General features: G+C 41.6%; 1 protein-coding gene across 6 annotated transcripts in view; it reads right to left on the bottom strand.

The window, feature by feature from the left end:
• Window positions 1–21,150, bottom strand: part of ldb1b (LIM-domain binding 1b) — a 45,714-nt gene that overhangs the window by 9,333 nt on the left and 15,231 nt on the right. For 2 of the 6 annotated variants that reach the window (XM_034688014.1, XM_034688015.1), the window contains exons 3-5: window positions 20,062–20,236; window positions 1,922–2,024; window positions 23–67 (exon numbers count right to left, since the gene is read on the bottom strand). In XM_034688014.1, coding sequence (XP_034543905.1) covers window positions 23–67; window positions 1,922–2,024; window positions 20,062–20,089 — 176 coding nt within the window. In that variant the 5' untranslated portion in view covers window positions 20,090–20,236. Of the gene's footprint in view, window positions 1–22; window positions 68–1,921; window positions 2,025–5,685; window positions 6,053–20,061; window positions 20,237–21,150 lie in introns of those variants that run through there. The other 4 variants (XM_034688018.1, XM_034688020.1, XM_034688016.1 and 1 more) reach the window with 3 other exon arrangements.

Here is a 21,150-nt window from a genome sequence, read left to right as displayed (position 1 = left end):
ATGGTTAATAATGTCGTCTTACCCTATTCCTGGCTCCAGATATGTGGGAGGATACATCGGGGTGGGACTGCAGAAACAAGAGACAGACATTATTACATTAAGCCGCGGTGATAATACGCCCTCCTGCAAGAGAAACTCTGTCTTTAAGACTCTGGGACGCCGGCCAAACATGGTACAAATTGGATGATACAAGGAGATAGTAAATAACAACACTTCTCAGATACACTCACACAGACACCAACTGTGTCTGATCTGGTTACTGAAAACAGAAGAAGGTGCAAAGCCAGAAACCTGCAGGGGGTTAACCCTCCAAACGTAGTGAGCCCGACGATAAAATTAGATTTCAACGTTCCATGCACACATTCCTGAACTTTGGTAGCTGTAGCTCTGTTTGCAAAATTAAAGTGTTGTTTAATGAAGACTGATTCATATGAAGCCAAAAGGTTACCCTTCAATGACAGATAAACATGGGTAGTAAACTCCTGAGAACTCCCTGAAAGTTTGGGGTTTGGGCTGCATGTGTGAACGCAAACTGCAGAATTTTACACCTAGATTTTTCCTGACCAAGTAAAACTCCAGCATGAAGTCAGGATAAGCTAATGTGTGAGCGTGGTGGGAAATATTCAAGAAATCTCACATCCCAGTGGATAAGAGTGATGACTGGATAAATCATGTGACCAGGGTGATGTTCAAGCACTTAATGAGGCTGCTTCACATGTTCAGCATGTTTTTTCCACTCATTTATTGATCATGTGAATCTGTCAGAAGTTAGAGTCATCATGATAATGTAAGACTTTGTTGCTTTGGTTGCATTCTTGGACATGTTTAAAGTATTTCACAGTGCAGTGTCCTTCTTTCGTAATTTCCAGCCTCATGAGACCTCATGAGACCCACTGCCCTCCCCCCAGTCCAACATGGAAAACCTCTCTTTGTGAGGGACATGTGTGAATAAGGTCCTGTTCACAAGGAATTGTTTTCAATAGAAAACTGTAAACCATTGTTGCGTTTAGGCAGAAACAGAATTTTGGGTGACTGAAAAAGCAAACTTTTAAACTGTTTTTTTCCTGGGTGGTATTTTTGTTGAGAATCAGCGCCATCACAGCCCCATTCACACGTGTGTATTAAATCCCAATCAAATAGCCGATGTGCGGATAGAAGGATAACAACAACAATGTTGGATTAGTGAGCTATGTTTGTGCTGCTGACTTGAATGACTTTTCCAGCGTGTGTTCGCCAAAGTCCTCTTCTTCGTTTGTATCTACTGCTCTGTTGAAGAACTGCTATGTGCACAGGGTACTGTGGTAATCTTTCAATACAAAGTAATCCGGCCAACATCTAGTCTGGCATGCGTATCCCAGCATTCTCAGTCATTTTTGTTTTAACATGTAAACGCAGAGTTGTTTAAACATTCAAAGGAAAGACTTTTACATTTGTAACAGGGGCAGAGACACTTTCACAAACACTTTCAGAGGATTTAAAGATTGGAACATTTTGGAGGCAGAATGTCGTGAAAATGTCCAAAGTTTCTGGGGTTCCTGTTTAAAAAGAGCCAATTAAACCAGTTTGTATCAAAAGGGTGCTCCAAAGGCTGTTTTAACAGCATGTTTTGTGGTACTTTTAATAGTGGGTCCAATTATTATATACTTCTTAAACAGTTCAGGTATTTTTTACAGAAGTGGTGATGTGGGTAAAACGTCCCTCTCCTTTACCGTTTTAATGATAGCAACAAAATCAGTCCCCTCCAGTACTAAATTACAATACAGCCCAACTCGGCACCATCAGCTAAAAACTTCTGATGAGTTTGTTGATCAACAAGTGACAGGGAATATCTTCTAAACTACAATCTATGTACAGGAAGTCTTGATATCCTCCTCATTCAGTACAAACTACACAACACACAGGAAACAGACATCAAACTCACCCCACGTCTCTGTCCAGCATGGTGCCGGGGTGGAAAGGGGGAAAAGTGCTACCGTTGGGGGGCTCCTTGGGGGAGTACAGCTTGAATGACTTGGAGGAACAGCCTGGAACAGAGTAGATGAAAACAGAAAGAACATAAACACCACTTTACTTCATAGGTTATTATAAATGTCAGTTATTATTACCTCCAGATAGTCACAACTGTGACTGACATGAGGGTAAAATTACACTCAAATGATAGGTCCAAAAAGAAAAGGCAAGATGGTTAACCCTTTAAAATGACTGCTGCTTTTCTAATGTTTGTCACTTTGAGAGCAACACAAAGAATGACTTCAGCATTCACAGACCATCCCCAATTTGCTTCATAAAGACCAGAACAACAACAACAACACAGCTCTATTGCTAAACTCTGACTGAAACTGCTGCTCTCCATCTTCAAACAGCAAACACAAGAAGACCAAGAGAGACTATTCACACACACTCACACATATAGAAACAACAAAACAGATAAATCTCTCACACAGCTCCATCCCTTGTTTTACTCTAATTGCCCAGCTCTCCAATAAAGGCCAACCAGGCGTGGCGTGCCTCGGGGTCACGACCCCGGCAGTCACCATGGTGAAGCCCCGCCTTATTAATGTCTCTGTGTTGTCTCTGCATACTAAACATATCTGACAGAAGAAAAATGAGATGGTAGATATTACACTTCATTGTAATTGGTAGGATGAATATTGGTGGTGTGTCTTCTAGCAGGTGCTGCTGTTATACATATATTACACATACACAGAACAACAAAAGGGAGTAAAATAGCCTTGAATGTGTCAGAAGAAGTCAAATAAACACCTTTGTACCTCACTATAATAGCCGTTTTGCAAAATTTGGTCAGACTTTACAGGAACGTAAACATCCTGATATCAACAGACAAACAGCTGAGCTCAAAGCTGTCCTAGGGGGCAACACTAATAGGCATCAAGTTGGTGTGTCTTATATACCACATCATGTTTGAAATGTAATGTAGGGATTATATCTGTACATTTCAGCAGTCTTCTGGGTCCTTCCTCATATCGAAAAATCATAACTCTTGTAGTCTAAATCAATACAAACATAAATGATGTTTACATTGAGAGGTAGTATATTCATTGTAGAACAGGAAAAAGCACATAAAGCACCCACAGATCTGAAACCCTGCCTCCACTTTCTGTAAAAACAAGTTGTTTACTGTGTGAGCCAGCCCTGCTATGCTATGGGCTGGATGCACCACCAGAGGAAAACAAATGGGATTGATAAATAAATAAATAATCAATGCTTATGTGTCCATTAGTTGTTGAGAGCTCCATTAGCTCCTCTCTTCTCCTGTTAGCGGTTAATGACAGGCAGTCACAATCTCATCAGCTGGACTCCACTTCCTCCATTGGGAATCATGTTCATAGCTCACTACATACATATATCCATTATACATGCACATATCCTGTTGGCCATAAACCAGGCACCACAGCATGTCTTATTTGAGCTTTTAAACAACATAGACAACAATAATACTAATTATACATTTTATTTATAAAAGCACTTTAAAAGTTTCTCTAAGACACTTCACAAAAAAAATGATACAATAGATAAGTATTGCAAAACAAAGCAAAAAACAGAAACAAACAAACATTTGAAGTTGGTGAGTGAGGGAGAGAGTCTGAGGTGTTGGGGGGGCGACAGAGAAAGCCCTGTCCCCCCAGGTTCAGTGCTTGGGTTTGATGAGGAGGTTGGTATTGGTGGTAAGGAGGTTGCAGGGGGGATTGTATGGCTGCAGAAGGTTGTGAGTTATGAGGGAGCTAGATTATGGAGGGCTTTGTAGGTGATGAGGAGGTTCTTGTACTGTATTCTGGAGGTGATGGGAAGCCAATGGAGGTTCTGTGTGATGCACATCATCCACAAACTCTTTTAACAAACCCAGATCTTGTCAAAAGAGGTGGTTTTGGACTCCAGGCTGCCTCCATGATTGTTGGGGTGACTAGGGTTGCCAACTGTCCCGTATCAGCCGGGACATCCCGGGCTAAATTGGTTTGTTTCATACGGGACCTCAATTGTCCCGTATACTGACTATTAACTCTTATAAAAACAGCAGACTGGACTCTACAGAGCCTAGATCAGATAAAACAACAGTGGATCATGTGCCAATCACACCTGCAAAAAAGTGTGAAGATGATTTTCTCTCTGATGGCCATTAAATGGTCAGACTCAAGACACAGATGCAGCACAGAGCTGATCTAAAATGAACTTTAAATCTCTGTAAACTGTGACATGTCATGTAAGGACTTCTCTCTGGCTGTGCAAAAGGACAAAAGACTGCTTGAGTCAGTCCAGGCAGCAAAAAGTATCCATGGAAAAGTAAAATTGGTGCGTCATACTCCTGTTTTGCATTTAATTTTTCTTTTGCCTGTTTTTTGATGTAAAGAGCCAAATTGTGATTTCTTTGAGGTTTATTTATGTGAGGTTACATAATGATACAGTAAGGATTAAAGGGAATATACACACTTTCTGCATTTCCAGGTGAATCAGAATATGTATATACGCTGAATTCACACATCATGCTCACACCACCATGACACCTGTCCCTTATTTAGTAGTGAGAAAGTTGGCAACCCTATGCACATCATCCACAAACTCTTTTAACAATAGCAATAGCAATTTTATTTATAAAGCACATCTCATTACTCTTAAGTTCAATGTGCTTTACGTGGAGAATTAAAAACATTTTCCCAAATAGAATAAAGAAAAACAGAAAAACAATAGATACACCCAACATACATCAAACACAGCAATCAAACAAACAGCAAGTGTTGCTGCACATCCATCCAGTCACATCAGTCATCGTATCATTCATACCCTTGAGAAAATAAACATGTTTTGAGTCTTTTTATAAAGGTGGAGACAGTAGTGATGGACCTGAGGTCAGCAGGCAGTTTGTTCCAAAAAGATGGACCACAGTAACTAAAGGCCCCTTTCACCAGACTTTGATTTGACTCTGGGTATATTTAAAAGACTTCCACCTGCTGACCTAAGGATCGTGGTCGGGTTATACACTGTGAGCAAGTCAGAGATGTACTGGGGAGCTGAACCATTGGATGCTTTATGGACTAATAATAGAATTTTCAAATGGATTGTCCTTTAAATGAGAGTAAGCTGAGGTAGTTTTGGACTCCAGGCTGCGTCCAGCCTGTCCGGAATACTGAACATAGCTTATCCTGGACCATTAACCTACTTTAGCAATGTTTTCATATACACCTGTATAAAACATGAGATCCAATAAAGTGTCTGCATATTATGCAAGTTCAACCTCTTTAGAAAGCACATTAAAAGAGCCAAAGCAGCTTTGATAAAGGAGTTGTCTGCTTACAAAGGCAATTAGAAAGGCTGCCAGCGCTGGATGCTAACACGGTAGCTCCTGAGTCTAAAACGTTAACACAGCTGCTTATAAGATCAACTTCACTCTGTAAAGCGAATGGAAAGCAATGTCCAAGAACAGGAAGTAAACATAAGCCGAACATATCCTTTAAAGTGGACATCTTCAACCACATAAACAACACAGCCATGTAGGCCTGTGGGACAAGCTAACAGATAGTAACCAGCTAGCCGTGTGCTCCTTAGCGATAAATCCCTTTTCAAGGAAAAATCACCAGAATCAGACTCTAAACCACGAACACGGCGGCTAGTTTACAACATTTCAGCACCACAGCGGGTATAAGAGTGTGTTTGGCAGAAAAAAGCATTTACCTGCAAAGAAGTTCAATCAGAAAATTGATGTTTACAGATCCGTGATGATAGACGCTCCGTGCGTAAAAACCGATAGGCCCGCTTTACGCAACGTATCCACACAACACGTCCCTCCGAAGAGGATCAATGAAACAATCTCTTCCAACCGAGAGACCGCAACCGAATAAGGCCGAAATAGCGGGAGTTGGTCAGTTATGTTTTGTCCTGCATGAGGCCTTGTCGGTGGGCTGAAGCCTGCTGTGGGTTTACATACGGACCCAGATGAGCCCTTTGTTCACGGGAGGACATGAACAATAGCTGTAGGCCCTCCTCCTCCTCCTGTCCCTCTGCAATGCATTTACTCCTCTCTCCTCTGCCCAGCACCGCCAGCCGCCCTCTCCCCCTTCTTCTCCGCCTCCTCCTCCTCCTCCCCCCACTAATGCACAACTGCACATGAAGGTTGTCTGGTAAGCATTTTTTTCCTTCCTTCCTCCCCCTGTTTCCCATCCCTTCACTGTAACTGACACAGATGAGAATTGGCCTAATGCAGCCGTGTGGAAGTGTGTGTGGAAATAAAGATCATGCTGACTGCTAAGTGGTCTTCACGTCTGCCTAATTAGTGCACATCAGCTTGCTTCAAACAACCAAGCTGAGACAGTGACACAAGCCTGGCCATATGCATTATACACATGGGTCCATTATGTGTGGTGAATATGCAGCAGCTGCAGGAGCATGATCAGTCAACAGCAGATTAAGATAGTCCATATTAATTCCCCCCATGAATACAAGACTTGGGTTGTTTACAATGAACTGTGTCTTTTAGTTTCCAAAGCTTGATCCGTAAGGCAACTGGACTGGGACTGGAAAATATAAGCCTCTAACAGTCGTGGGTGTGTCCAGGTAGCCACACACGACTGTTAGAGGCTTATATTTTCTAGCTATTCTCCAGTCTGGTCAGAACTGAAGAAGCCTTTTGGAGGAGAGGTTAAACGTCTTCAAGAATTTCTACCAGTCCAGTTGCCTTATGGATCAAGCTTTGGATTACCATGACCTGGATGACTGAGAACCTTCACAGACACGTCTTTTAGTTTCCACACTGGGCTGTCTCCAAGGTGGACCAAAAAATCCCATACCACAGGGAATGTCTCCCTCCTTCCTTCCCTGTACACACCTTTTATTTACAGTCTATGGTACACACATACACACGCAGGAAGCACTAAGCCAAAGGGAGACTCCCTTGGGCCTCTAAATCTGCTTAAATCGCCTAAAATCATAATCAGATATTCAGATCACAGCCAGCAAAGACTCACCCATATGGCCAAAGTTGGGATAAAAAAAGAACAAGCAGTATTAGGTCAGTAGTTTTTCATACATTCACGTCTTAATATTAATTTTACATGCAGTATTCATCAAAAGAAGATACAACTTGGACTTGGACTTGAACATTTACAACTGGCTTTCCAATATCAGCATTTGAAGAATCCTTTCCTTTAAATCACTGAAGCACTTTCGCCCTGCCTCGATTATCTAAAGACGCTGCAGCCAACAGAGTAAATTCAGCTCTGATTTATTCACATCTCATGTACACAGGCAGTGAAAACACAATGTTTCATCAAAGTTTCATTGGCAAATTAAGCTGCTCCTGGGAGCTGCTGTTTGGAAACAAATCAAAGGCTTCCACAGAGGTTGGTGTGTATCTGAACAATGGCAGATAAAGGTGATATGATTATAGTATCATAAATATATATTTAAGTTTAAGTAAAATCATTTGTTAGAGGAGTAGTTTGAAATCTGTGACTTAAAGATAAACAGTGATCATAGTTTATTTGCACAAAAGTAAATGTGGGTATTATTCTGCTTCAGAAATTTGCACTTGGAATTGATTTGTAAAAATGATGGCATAAATAATTCTTAAACATGTGATTAATATGTGAATTAAACCTCACACAAAAATATATATAAAAGAAAAAATATAGTATATTATTATTTTTACAATCAATATTATTGAAATTTTCTGAGGATGGGACATAATAATTGTAAGGTACTGCCCAATTTAAGACCAAAATAATAATTACAAGACCCCTTATAAATTGTATTTCAACCTTAACTCTGTTTATGATAACTTGAATAACAACTGATTTTAATTATTGAACCAAAAAAAGTTTGGTCCATCAATGAAACTCCCTTTTTTATCCCGATGACTTTCTTCTCTTTCTTTTTTAAGTGTTGGCCTACAACGTTAATGAACCTAATCTTAAGGGTTTCTTATTCTCTGGTAAAGCAAAGTTTAAACTTCTTTCTTTTATTCTTATTTTTACCATTTATTTCTATTATATATATATATATATAATTTATATACACTACCAGTCAAAAGTTTGGAAACACCTTCTAGTTCAAGGGTTTGCATTTATTTTAATTATTGTAAACACTGTAGATTAATACCAAATACATCAAAACTATGAAAGAACATATATGGAATTATTTAATGAACAACAAAGTGTTAAACAAAGCAGAATATCTTTTATATTTTAGATTCTGTAAAGCAGCCCCCTTTTTCCTTCATGACAGCTTTGCACACTCTTGGTATTCTCTCAGTCTGCTTCATGAAGTGGTCTCCTGGAATGGTTTCTAATTAACATGAGCCTTGTCAAGAGTTCACTTTCTTAATGTGTTTGAGACCATCAGTTGTGTTGTTCAGAGGTAGGGTTAGTATAAAATGGATAGCCCTATTTGACTACTGTTGTAATCCAGATTATGGCAAAACCAGATAATTTCATAGTTTTGATGTCTTCATTATTAATCTACAATGTTGAAAATAAATTAAATAAATAAAAACCATTGAATGAGAAGGTGTGTCCAATCTTTTGACTGCTAGTGTATACAATTGTATTTATTTATATTTATTTATTTATTCTAATTATTATTATTGGGTTTTTTTCATTATATTGATGGTAAGTAATGTAGAATCTGTTAAAAATCAAAATAAACAGTGTTGAAAAAATAAACTTCTTTCTTTGTATTTTCATTGTTTCTGTCTGCTCTGTTTTCTGCCACAGCTTCTGAGTCATTGTATCCTGAAGTGTTCACCTATTTTTTCTCCGGCTGGATACGCCTTCTGGAGAACAACTTCTTTCTCCCTTTCATTTTCATAATGAAGACAACAACTCAAACACAGACCTCTTTGCAGACTCCAGTGTTTGATGAAGTGCAGTGTGTCTCAGAGCCAGACACATAAAGAGCATATAATCTGCTCTGAGGCCCGTCTCGCACCCGGTCTGCATAAAGACGCTCGGGCTGAGTTCCTGTATGCTGGTCTGATTGTGGTAAGCTTGTGACACGAGCACTTCACAGCTCACGAGCCTCCTGTCACTACTGGCAGCATCTTTGTGTGTCTAGTATCCGGGGGAGGTGGAGGCAGTTGTAGCTTAGAGTGTCTGCTGTGGGTGACTTATGTGGATTTGCCTATCTTACTTCACTAGCCCCCTGTAGCCATGGCAACACGAGCAAGTCAATGCTGTCACAACCGGAGCGAGGCGAAGAATCAGCCATGGAAATGGACACACAAGGGTTAATCCTGTGTGTGCGTGTGTGTGTGTCTCCAAAGCTTGCCCATTGAAATGGTACATGATGGGGTTAATCCCTGCTGCATATGTGTATGTGTGTATGTGTGTGTGTGTGTGTGTGTGTGTGTGTGTGTGTGTGTGTGTGTGTGTGTGTGTGTGTGTGTGTGTGTGTGTGTGTGTGTGTGTGTGTGGTGATGGAGAGGAGGCTGGGGTGGGGGGTGTGTCAGGATAAGGCTTGAAGGGCTTACACACACCGTCTCTTTCGCTCTCAGGCATACGGCAGGCCTTATCTCCAACCAGCACCCCAACCAGCAAGAAAACACACACATACACACACACATCTACACACACAAGCAGTAAACACACACACACTTACACTACTTTAGCAGCTAGCCCTATTTTACAACTCACATTAATACATTCACACCTAAAGCTATAAATCCATGTACAATAAGTGATTAGAGTGGCAGCATGCAGTGGCTGAATAAACTCTGTAAAGTGCACCGTGTGATTTTTCCACTAAGCCTCAACCTAAAAGTGCTGCTTCTTTAATTTACCTTCATCAAAGTCACCCAGAGGGAATAAGATCAAACTTGAACAGACTTCCTGCTAACATCAACAAACGCCAAGACACATCAAGAAAGACATCCTCTTCAGCTGTTTAGATTTCTTTGATCCTGTGGAGCTCTGTAGTGAGAAACATGAAATAGAGACTCACCTCCTTCACTTTCTAGCTGTTCTGACATCGCCATTTTGTCACCCACAAACACACTTTCACAGCTACACACTGATCTAACTCAGAGACTAACTCTGTTTTCATGCCTCTCCCTCTCTCTGATATCTCCCATGTCCAGACTCTCAGGCTCAGGGGCACGAGGAAGGGGGAGAGGGCCGTCTACAGTATTTGTGTGTGTGTATGTGTGTGTGCGTGCTTGTCAATCCAAGTGTCAGCATGAGCGTGTGCTCTTATGCATGCATGTGTGTGTGTATGTTTAAATGTGTGCCACTTCCACTCACTAGTCAACAGGAAACTGACGGCTCACACATCTGCCACAGTTCAGATAACGAGTGTCCCAGCCGGCCCTCTTTAACACAGTCCAAACACTGATCTGGGGACAGCCTTGTGTTGTTGTGAGAGTAAAGACCACCCTGACCAAACTGATCCTGGATTCATAAAGAGAGCTGAACTTGAATAGGAGTGGTATCAGTTAATTGTTGTTTTTCCTTTTTCTCCTGATAGGAATGAAAATAGAACCGCTCCTGTTTTCATAGATTACATTCATCACATTTCCTTCCCTGAGTGTAACAGCACAGCTACACTTTCATGGTGTATTACCTTTCCATAGTAAAAAGTCAGAAAAACCATTAACACATCAGGAGCACAGTTAGTCTCTTTCCTTTATATGGAAGCGAGATGTCTCTGGAGCTTTCTTCAGCGGTCACTGTCTGCCAGGTTTGATATGTTTGGCAGCTCTGCTCTCTGATTGGCTCAGACAGAGGGACAGGGATCTATGTATCTGATTTAGCTCTGATAACAGATCCAAAAGACAAGCTGCCACTTTTTGGAGGATTGGGTACTAACGGAGAAGTTTGGCAAGCTTTAGATCAAAAAGTCTGTGAGCAAGCACCAAAAATGTGTCTGCAGCAGAGGCTGTACTTTACTTCCATGTTGTGCTACGTTATTTATTCTGTGTAAGAGGGAATATTGATCTTTGAAATCTAAACAACACTCATTTTACAACTGTTATTGTTTCTACTGATGCATATTTTACCCGCATGCCTAACAACCTAATTATAACTGATAAATTATTAGCTTATATAAAAAAGTTTATAAAGAGCAGATCTAACATTTGTTCTCGTCAAGAGAAAGAATAAGAGTGAAATCCATTTAAATGCACCTAGAGATATAACCAAAGCTTGATATCTTCTCCCTGAAACTTGTAATGGATAATTATGTTTTGTAGAGTTCCTGTAATGTTTTGTTTGTTAACCCCTTACAAATGAGTCAAAATATAATCCAGATATACAGAACTATGGCAAGATCAGAAGTGGCTGATGGTATGCCCAACCATATGTCACTGCATGTGCTGGTATCTCAGCTGTGTGTGCTATGGCCATTGGTACACCACGAGTCCACACTGGTGTGTCGATCCTCTCAGTGGTATACCGCTCATCAGGGTGACACTCGAAAGGGACTGTCACACCTGTGTCTTCCATGGGACGCCACTATGATGCATATGAAAATCAATGCAATCAATTTCTTTACAGCATTAACTCTTGATCCCAAATAACATCACAGAAGCCTTTGCCCTGAGTAACTACTTTGACCTTTTAACCTGTTGATATCAACGTAGCATCAGCTGTTTTTTAACGACACATTCATGATTGTAATTGTAACAACCTTGTTAGCAGACATAATCTTTGCTGTTAGCTCACCAGTTTTATATTATTAGCATGGATATGGCTAGATTATTACTTGTCTGTCAGCACAGAGGTACCAAACAACCATAATTTTATACACCTGGAGCACACACGTACACACTCCTCTATTTACAATCACTATGCAAAACTTAGGAAAAGCCAAAAAAATGTCTTAAAGCAAGATCCCTGGTAGAAGTTATCATATGCATGATGGAAATGAAACATGGAGGGTGCCGGGACTGTCTGGGGTCTTACAACTCTAACAATTGGCACGTGGTGCTGGCCTCCTGCTGGCATATCTACAACCATGGCAAATGCTGCTGGACTACCGGCACATGCAGCGGCGCATGGCATGGCAAACTGTTGGATTTTTTCAAATCTAGGCTCCTGTGTCGTAAGCCTCCTTGAATCAGTCAAGTTTTAGTTTAAAAATGTAAACTCATGAGATGATTCTGAGAGGACAAAAAGTTGCAGCCATGACATGCTCAGATGTGGATGTTGGTCTAAAATGCAGCTGCTTTACACAGAAGGAAGCAGGATTATATTCACCAATTATGTCTCCACCAAATGTAAACATGGTCAAAATCTCCTCCTCATCTTTCAGGATTTAATGATTGAAATTTGGTTAAAAAATGTCCTCAATGTTTCATTTAGTTTTTTGTTTTTTTTCTTTAAATTTTTTCTTTACAAGTGCATGAATCTTTGTGTTATGGCTAATAGGTTGCTTGGGTTCAATGTGTCATTTAATCATAAAATTATTTTAAAGAATAATAAGAATGATAATAAGAATAATAAGAATAATAAGAATAAGAATAAGAATTGATAGGATTTGTATAGCGCTTTTCATGGTTCTCAAAGTCGCTTTGCAGAAAAATAAAAATAAAGATAAAAATAAAAATAAAGCAAATAAATACATGTAAAAAATACAGCAATATGCTGTATATAAGAGAAAGACCAGATTAATGGCATTTGAAATAATCCGCATAGGCAAATGTCGGTCCTCACAAAGCCGAACAAATGGATAAACAAATAATGTTTACAGACACTTCAGGCAGCCACATTTACCCCTCCTAAATAACAGCATACCAAATGTAAAAAAGGTTACTTGCTGGTGTTTGTATTATGAATTCTGTTATGATTACATAATAATGCAGTTTATTATTACATTTGACATAAATATCAATCATGTTCTGAAACTAAAGCATAACACAATGTCTTTTTCTATTTTATGAATGAATTAAAAATCCATCTAGGGCATGTTACTGGCTAAGACATGTACATTAGACATTAATGTGTATTGAATAATGGGTGTTATTATAAAATGGTTGTATTTAATCAAATAATTAATATTAATATTTATTATTATATTCATCTGCTAAAACGGCACTCTGGCTTAGGCTAATTTAACTTATTTCATGTCTTTAAAAGTACTTCTTTACCTTTCTTTGTACATATAGTATTTTTAGTTTTATTTAGAATTTTTAGGTTAGATTTTTGGTTTCTATATTTACTATCCTTACTGTCTTGTTGTTAAGTACCGGTGTTCCAATCACCACATCAAGTTCCTTGTGTGTGTGAGCTCACTTGGCAATAAAGCTCTTGAATGCAAAAAAGAACAATGTGATATCGTTATTATATATTCGCCCTCTGTTTCTAATTATTAGCATCAACATCTATAATCTTGATCTCCAATAAAAAGAACAATACTGAAACACAGTCCATTAAATATCTCGGCTTAAGATATGACTCTTCCATTTATTTATGTATTCCAGTTTCCTGTAGTAGATGAGCGGCTGAGACCAAAACTAAACAGAGTATTTAGAGATAACAAACAAGCTGCTGTTGAATGTTATCACAGCATACTCATCTTTCTTCTCCCTACTCCTCAATCGAAACAAAACTATCGGATGCAGAATATTATCTACCCTAAATCTCACTCACTCTGAGTAAGACTGCACCACAGGAACCTTTCACATCACAGCTACATGTTGACAACCACAAAGTTAACTAATTAAACACAATAAATGTCCGTATATAACCTCAGTCTGGGAGCTCTGATAAAGACAGCAAACATCCCGCTCTGTCAGTGTTTGACCTGTTGTGTAGTTAATCAATCATAAAGTTATTACAGTTTAAAGATAAACCTAATTACTCAAAGTTAAGATGTCATCTTTACTGCATATTAGATTACTATACGATTATTGCACTAGTTCGAAGAGGCAGCTTGATTTGTGTGTTTAATACTTTGTATTTGCTAAGTAAAAACATTTCCATGAGGTTATTGTCTCTGTAAACAGTTTTCAGCTGATAAAGCAGAATAATGACACTCATAGTTTGAACATTTGGGGCACTGGAAACCTTACTGGGATTAATCTTCTGCTGAGTTCTTTGTGCAACCTATCCGTTTGTGCCTTTTTTGAAAGTCTTGAAATCCAAGATTTTGATGTGCAGCTTTTGTTTAGTCGGGAATCCGTTGTAAACACAGTATACGCTCTTTAAAAATGAACACAATCAAGTCTGTGGGTTTTGGGTGGGGTGGCAGGTGGGTCTCCTTTCTTTTCTCTCAGTTAATGTACATTTTAAAGAGATTTGTTGCCACAGCTGTGTGATTTGTGATAGTATTGAAAAGATGAAAAGCTGACATTTATATTTTTGTTACCCTGCCTCTTTTTGGTTCGTATACTTTACATTATAAAGTATACCAAGAGACATTTTCTCCATAAGTAGAATGAATAGTCATCGAAAAAGTGTAAACAACGAAACACTTGTTGAAGAAATAGTTCAAAATGAGTACTTTGACGTTTTATATCAATGCATGTGTAACTGTAGCTACTTCATGAAGTATTTCCACTTCCTTGTAGTTTTACTCTTTATTTACAATAATGATCAGACTACTCATCCGTCTGACAGAGAATTGATATTGATGCAGCTCCTTCACAGTCGCAAATTAAGCACAACTTGGCATGAAAAACAACAACAATCAAAACCATTATGCAAATGTCTTCTGTAAGTCAAACTGTATGCAAATGATGCAGTTGTTATTCCTCACAGGGCCATCTCTCTCCATAGTTACAGTCAGGACTTCATTATAGGGGGGAGAAATTAGAGCTGACCTACAATCAGAGCTGCTTCTTTGATAGCAGCGCCCTCTTGTGGCTGCAGAGAGCCAGTGTGTTTGTTTTCATGCTGTCCAACAGTATTTTCTCGCTCACTGGGTGAATTCCCTGCTCAGGATTTTCTCTGGCAGGCGAGCACAGACACCCTGCAACAAGGGAACCTCAGTGGCAACGCGTCACATGTTCATCCAGGCCAATGGTTGACAGGATTATAACAGGAGAAAGACTCGGCTTTAAGCCATTTTCATAACTCCATATAATGTGTCTTACAAATATTCAGATGTGTATGTTAAAGCAAAGTGATGATCAGCAGTATTATACATCATCCTTCGTTTTTTTCTTCTTCTCTCATGTTGGCATTTTGCAGGTGGCTTAGCCTTTAAGAGAGTGTGTATCAGAGTGTGTACGTGTGGGAGTGTGTGTGTGTGTGCGAGTGTCAGACATGTGTGTGTTTCAGTGGAGGCTGGTGTCAGCTGACAGCTGTGTGAAGGGAGATGACAGTGCCCTGATGCTGCGTTCTCTGTTCTCTGGGAGCCATTTTGTCTGTCTCTGATCTCAGAGTCAGGTCTGCCCCCCCCCGCCACCCTCGCCCCCCCTCAGCCAATCACGTCACCGCTCAGCCTAGCAGAAAACATAGAAACAGTCTGATCTCTCTTTCTCTCTTTCCCACTTTGTCTCACCCTTTTCTCTCTCTCCCACCCACCCACCCACTCTTCCTGCGCTCCTACATTGCTCATCTCCCACTCGCTCTCTTTTCTTGGCTCTTTCTGCTCCCTGCCCCCCCCCACCCCCCCATCCACCTCCTCCTCCGTCACCTCTCTCCTCTCCTGTTTTCTCTTTTCTTCTTGCCACCCTCCCTGCTCCTCATCTCTCTCTTAATCCACATCTCTCTCTTCCTTTCCATCACACCCCCTTCCTCCTCCTCCTCCTCTACCTCCTCCTCCTCTACCTCCTCCTCCTCCTCTTCAGCCTCTCTTGTTGTGCAACCCGTTTCCAAACAGCTCAGCCTTTGTGCCTTTTTGTCTGTTGCCATTTCAGCCGGGCTGCAGTCTTTACTCATTTTCCTCCAATCAGGGACACCATGTGACTCTCTGCATGAGAGGGCACAGTCCCTTCCCCCTCCTCCCCTCCCTCTCTCTATCACTCTCTCACTCTCTCTCTCTCCATCTCTCTTCCCTTCTCCCTCTCATCCCTCCTTACCTCCCCCCACCCCAACCCACCTCCCCTTCTCTCATCCAGCCAGCCAGCCAGCCAACATACGCTAGCAATCAGAGAAGTCAAAGAGAAACAGGCAGTGAAGGGAGGAGGGAGAGGGGAGGGGAGGATGAGGGTATATACACAGTGTATGGTAAAACATTGTGCAGGGGTGAGACGGGATAAAGGTGAAGAAGCGAGGGGTGAGGAGGGGGAGAAATGGGGTCAGAATGTGATTTCACCAACAACATGAAACATCTGTGGCTGCAGAGAGCAGACTGTTCTCTGGATTCTTTTAGTGGATGTACAGCACGGCCCCACTCTCCTTACTCCACTGTTTATGTCATCCACATGTTGGGGCACATGCTGCGTGTGTATACGTTCACACACACACATGCACACGTATACACACCATACACTCAATGCACAAACTTTGAGGCCACCCAAGTAGTGGGAGGATCCCTGTGTGTTGAACACGGCTCTGGAATGTAAACAAGCGAGAACGAGAGAAAGAGACGAGGAGTGACTTCAGTGAGACTTTGTAGTTTCACATTTTCCACTCTTCTACTGAATCTGGTCAGAACGACATCGATTGACCCCTGTTTGTGGATTCATGGTGCAACTGAAGCAGGATATGTTTGCGTCAGTGTGCAAATCAAGCAGCACCTCTATGGGGTCAAGTTTTGGGGTCATATGAAGTTAACATGAGTGAATGGAAGGGATTGTCCCGTAATTTGAGGCAGTGTTTATGTTAGTTTTCAGTTGCGTCACAGCATGCGTGTAAGTGTGAGTTTACTCATCATACACTGTTTCAGGCCCACAGGTTTGTATGTTAAATATAAAAGAATGACAGGAGAGTTTAAACATAACTTGTGTTGCCTTTTTTAGGACATTGTTCCAAAGATCTATGAACCCAGGGATGGTGTGGATTAAGTCAGGGACTCTACTTTTCCTCTAAACTGAAGAAATGTGGAGGAAAACAGAAAAAAAGGATATATCTGTAAAGCAGAGACACAGAGGGGGAAAAGAAAGGGGAACACCAAAGAAAACAATATGAGAGAAAAAGTGAACACACACTCGTGCGGTCATACGTCTTTTTGGAAATTTCCATGACCACGTTGATTAAGTATGCAATCTGACCGCAAGATAGCTCCGGCTCGGTTCTAAACAAACGCTCCCGCCTCTGCTGTGCAGGCTTGTTTAACGGCTGAGGTGGCAGCGTTTGCCTTCATAGCACGGGGCGCTGCGCAGAGATTGAAAACACACGCGCACAGACACACACACACGCAAGCAAACTCATGTGTGCATGCAGTCAAATTTAACAGTGGTACACCACGTTTCCCCGCGCCTTTGTGTGTCCAAGACAAATTGTCATCTGTTGTGTCTGGAGGGTTTGTCCTCGCTGATACCAAATCCGTCTGGTTTGATCACAGTGCCAATATTTCTTTTTTTTTTTCACATTTCGACGTCCTTCTGCTTCAGTCGTGTGTCATTTCTTCACCCAGTCATCCGTGGTTATAATACAACTTGTTCAGACCAGGATGAGTTGGCTTTCTCTCCTGATTTGGCTCCTCTGAAACTTTCCGCCTTTTAAAAAAATCTGTCAGCTAAAGAGTTTCCAAACCACAAACATGAGACCAGTTAGTGTTTCCATCTTTTCTAATGATTAAAGTCCAGACTGGCACCAGGGAAATCTGATCCTGTATGCGTGGTCGGCTATATTTCTCTATCCACATCTCAGGCTGTGTGAGGGTTGACCACAGCAGCCACTGTGGAGAGCGGAGAGGAGGCCACGTCAGGGTGATACAGCACCACTCACTTCCTCCTCTCCTGCTGCTGTAGATTGGATAACAGAAGAATCCGAGTTCATCTTTCATGGTTATGAATACATTTTCTTCTACAGGATTATATTTCATGTTGTACACGACCCACCAGGAGTGCAACATAAATCGTTGTAACGCCTAATATATTCCCTGAGACTCTAGGGTGCAAGTTTTATTTCCAGAACTTGATTTCCACTTTTCTTTCCTCCTCTGTCTGATTAAAGTCAATAAAATGAAAAGAATTATCTGTTTACTTTCATGAGCAACAGTTTGAGGACTGTGGGGACTTGTGCAGTCATAACAGGCGGTGAAAAAGTCGTACACCTCTTATATGGTGGTCTAATGTGACAGATATTACTCCCTGTGGGGGGTTCTCTGTGGCTTACATCCCAGATACCCTGAAGCTGTAACTCAACTTTAACCAATTTGATTTTATAAAGTGAAAGACAAAACTCCCTCTGCTAAGTTTTTGTTATCATTACACCACTTTTCCTTTTACCAAAGTCTATTTCAAACATTGACTACATATTAAGATTGACGACGAACCTCCAATGGCCACTAATATCTTTGGTTGAGGAAGTTTTGGAAGCCACAGTCTACGCTGTGAAGATTCAAAGTTTCTTTATTAGCTGCCAAGAAGGTAAACTGGTTGAGCAGCTGGATGACTGAAATCCAAGAGGAAGTGGTAAAGCTTCAGTGTAGACGTCCCGCCACAAAGTTTGGCCAACCAACCTGTTTGTAGCAGACTCACGGTTATGGAAAGTTCATGTTCTCTGAGTTTCCGCTGCAGCACTGTGTGAACTAATCCAGTATCAATATTTGCATCAAATAACAAACTCAAACTAAACTAACTAAGCAGTCGCTGGTTCAACTCCCGGTCTCGACCATTTGCTGCATGTCTTCCCCCACTCTCCACTCCCCCCGTTTCCTATCTCTCTTCAGCTGTCATATCAATAAAGGCAAAAAATATATAATCTAAAAAATGTATAATAAATAATAATAAATCAGCATGACAAGCATTGACTTAAATGACAGAAGCCACGTTTCACAAAAAGGTATTTGATGTGTACTAATAGTTTTTAGTTTGAACAAAGTCCCATCTGTTAATGGAGGAGGCGGGACTTATGACCTCTACTGTAGTCTTTAGGAGGAGCTTTAAGTTGTTTGGCTTCACTTTCTGGAAGCTTCCATGTTGTCCATCTTTTCATACAGCCTCTGCTTTTAGCAAACACCACCAAACTAAAAACTGCAGCAGAGAAGACGGGACAAAGACAGACTGGAGAGCAGATGCAGTAGAAAACAGCATCAATAAACACATAATGAAGCTGCATGTGAGTCAAGGTCAGCGTTCTTTGCCTCCAAGGTTTGCACTCACTGACCTCTCGCATGAACTCCAGAAGAGAGGACTTCTGGGTAAAAGACAAGGATGGGGACACTGTACCAAGACCACTAAACAACGACTAGACAAGGAGTCAAATCTTTAAGGATATAAATCAAATGTTTGGACAGATAAATGGGGGAATCTGAATTCTCATCCTAAATGTACTTCTTTGCTGCTCGCTGTTTAACATCATTCATTAATAGCTGTCGGGAAAGGTGCAGCATCACTTATGTAAGCCTTTGATCTGAGCCGGTGACCTTTGCCCTTTAAATGTCAAACTCTCATCCTCCTTTTCTCACTCCTGCAGGAGAGTCAGGGTTTTCTTTCTGGAGAGCTTTGACTGTCACCATGTGAGAGTTACATCCGCGCTGACCTGAGGGAACTCTGTTTTTAAACCAGCCTGTCAGAAATCATCTGCAGCAGGAGCAACAAGAAGAAAACAAAGTGATGGAGGAAGTAGCATTAGTGGTGCCATGGCAACAACTTCATCCCCAGATGTCTGCACAGCCAGCAAAGATCGTTCTTTCATTTCATCCCTACACGTTAAGCAGCTCTTTGTTGTCAGCCCGAAGAGGAAAGTAGGAATGACACAGAGTACATGTTGATCCATTTATTCTAGCATGTTCCTTTCCCCCCTCATCCTCTCTGCCATCACAGAGGGCAACCTCCCATGAGCCTTTGCAAACAGAGCCCCAGGGCCCATGGCACCTCTCTCTCCTTTTGCCTCTCTCTGCCCGAGTCACGCCACGACTCAGCCGCTGCACTCACCGACTCACCAAAATAAAACAACAACAACAATGAGCAGAAAAAGTCAGCGGCTGACAACAGCAGCAGCAGCAGGAGCAGCAGCAGGAGCACGGCTGTCGTTAATGCCAACCATCACCACAGCAGCTACTTACCGGGACACGCGCAGCCGCCCACGGACATCTTCTCACATGTCTGGTGTGAATCCGATCAGAATGATGGTGGTGGTGGTCCTGTTATCCTCACGCTCTCTCTTCCTCTCTCTGCTCCTCTCCTCTCCTCTCTCTCACCAGTCACTGCTGCCGCCACTGAGGCTGCTCACATGAGCGTCTGTTATCCCCACAGTTCACACACACAGAAACACACACACCACCAGGGAGCAAAGAGAGGGAGGGAGGGAGGGAGGGAGGGAGGGAGGGAGGGAGAGAGAGTGACGACGAGGGAGGAAAAGAGAAAAAAGAAGGGGAAGAAGAGGTTAAAAAAAGAGCACACACACACAAGCAGAGGATCGGATTCTCCCAGTTGTAGCTGTTCACTGTGAATCACACTGTCAGTGTGTGTGTGTGTGTGTGTGTAAGTGTAAGTGTAAGTGTGTGTGTAAGTGTAAGTGTGCAAGTGTGTAAGTGTGTAAGTGTGTGTGTTATAGAGTGAGAAGAATTCTGTTCCTGCCTCTGCTCTGCCCTCACCCTCATCAGCCCTGCAAATTACAGCTCAGGTGGGAGGAGAGAGGGAGAGAAAGAGAGGAAGAGAAAGGGAGGGAACGAGAGGCTGAGTGCTCCAAAGAGAGAATGTGTGTGTGTGTGTGTGTGTGTGTGTGTGTGTGTGTGTGTGTGTGTGTGTGTGTGTGTGTGTGTGTGTGTGTGTGTGTTAGAGCGCAGCAGGGAGAGAGAGAGTGGACTGTCAAAGTGACCTGAGAGGCAGATTTGAGAGAATAACAACCATGTGATGTGGGTCCTTTTTTTTCCCCGTTAAATATGTAGAGGCTGGTTTTCACTCTCACAAGCGCACGTGCACACACACACACACACACACACACACACACACACACACACACACACACACACACACACACACACACACACACACACACACACACACACACACATACACACACACACACACACACGCAGAAGTGCACATGTAAAGGTTTAAATGATCTTCAGGAAATCTGGCTGCACATATGTGTGTGTAAGTGTGTGAGTGTGCATGTGTGTGTGTGCGTGTGCGTGTGTATGCTACAGACG

Source organism: Notolabrus celidotus, chromosome 7, assembly GCF_009762535.1.
Source record: "Notolabrus celidotus isolate fNotCel1 chromosome 7, fNotCel1.pri, whole genome shotgun sequence".
Lineage (NCBI taxonomy): Eukaryota > Metazoa > Chordata > Actinopteri > Labriformes > Labridae > Notolabrus > Notolabrus celidotus.
Note: the sequence above shows the minus strand (reverse complement) of the source record. Positions and strands in the feature narration are given on the sequence as shown.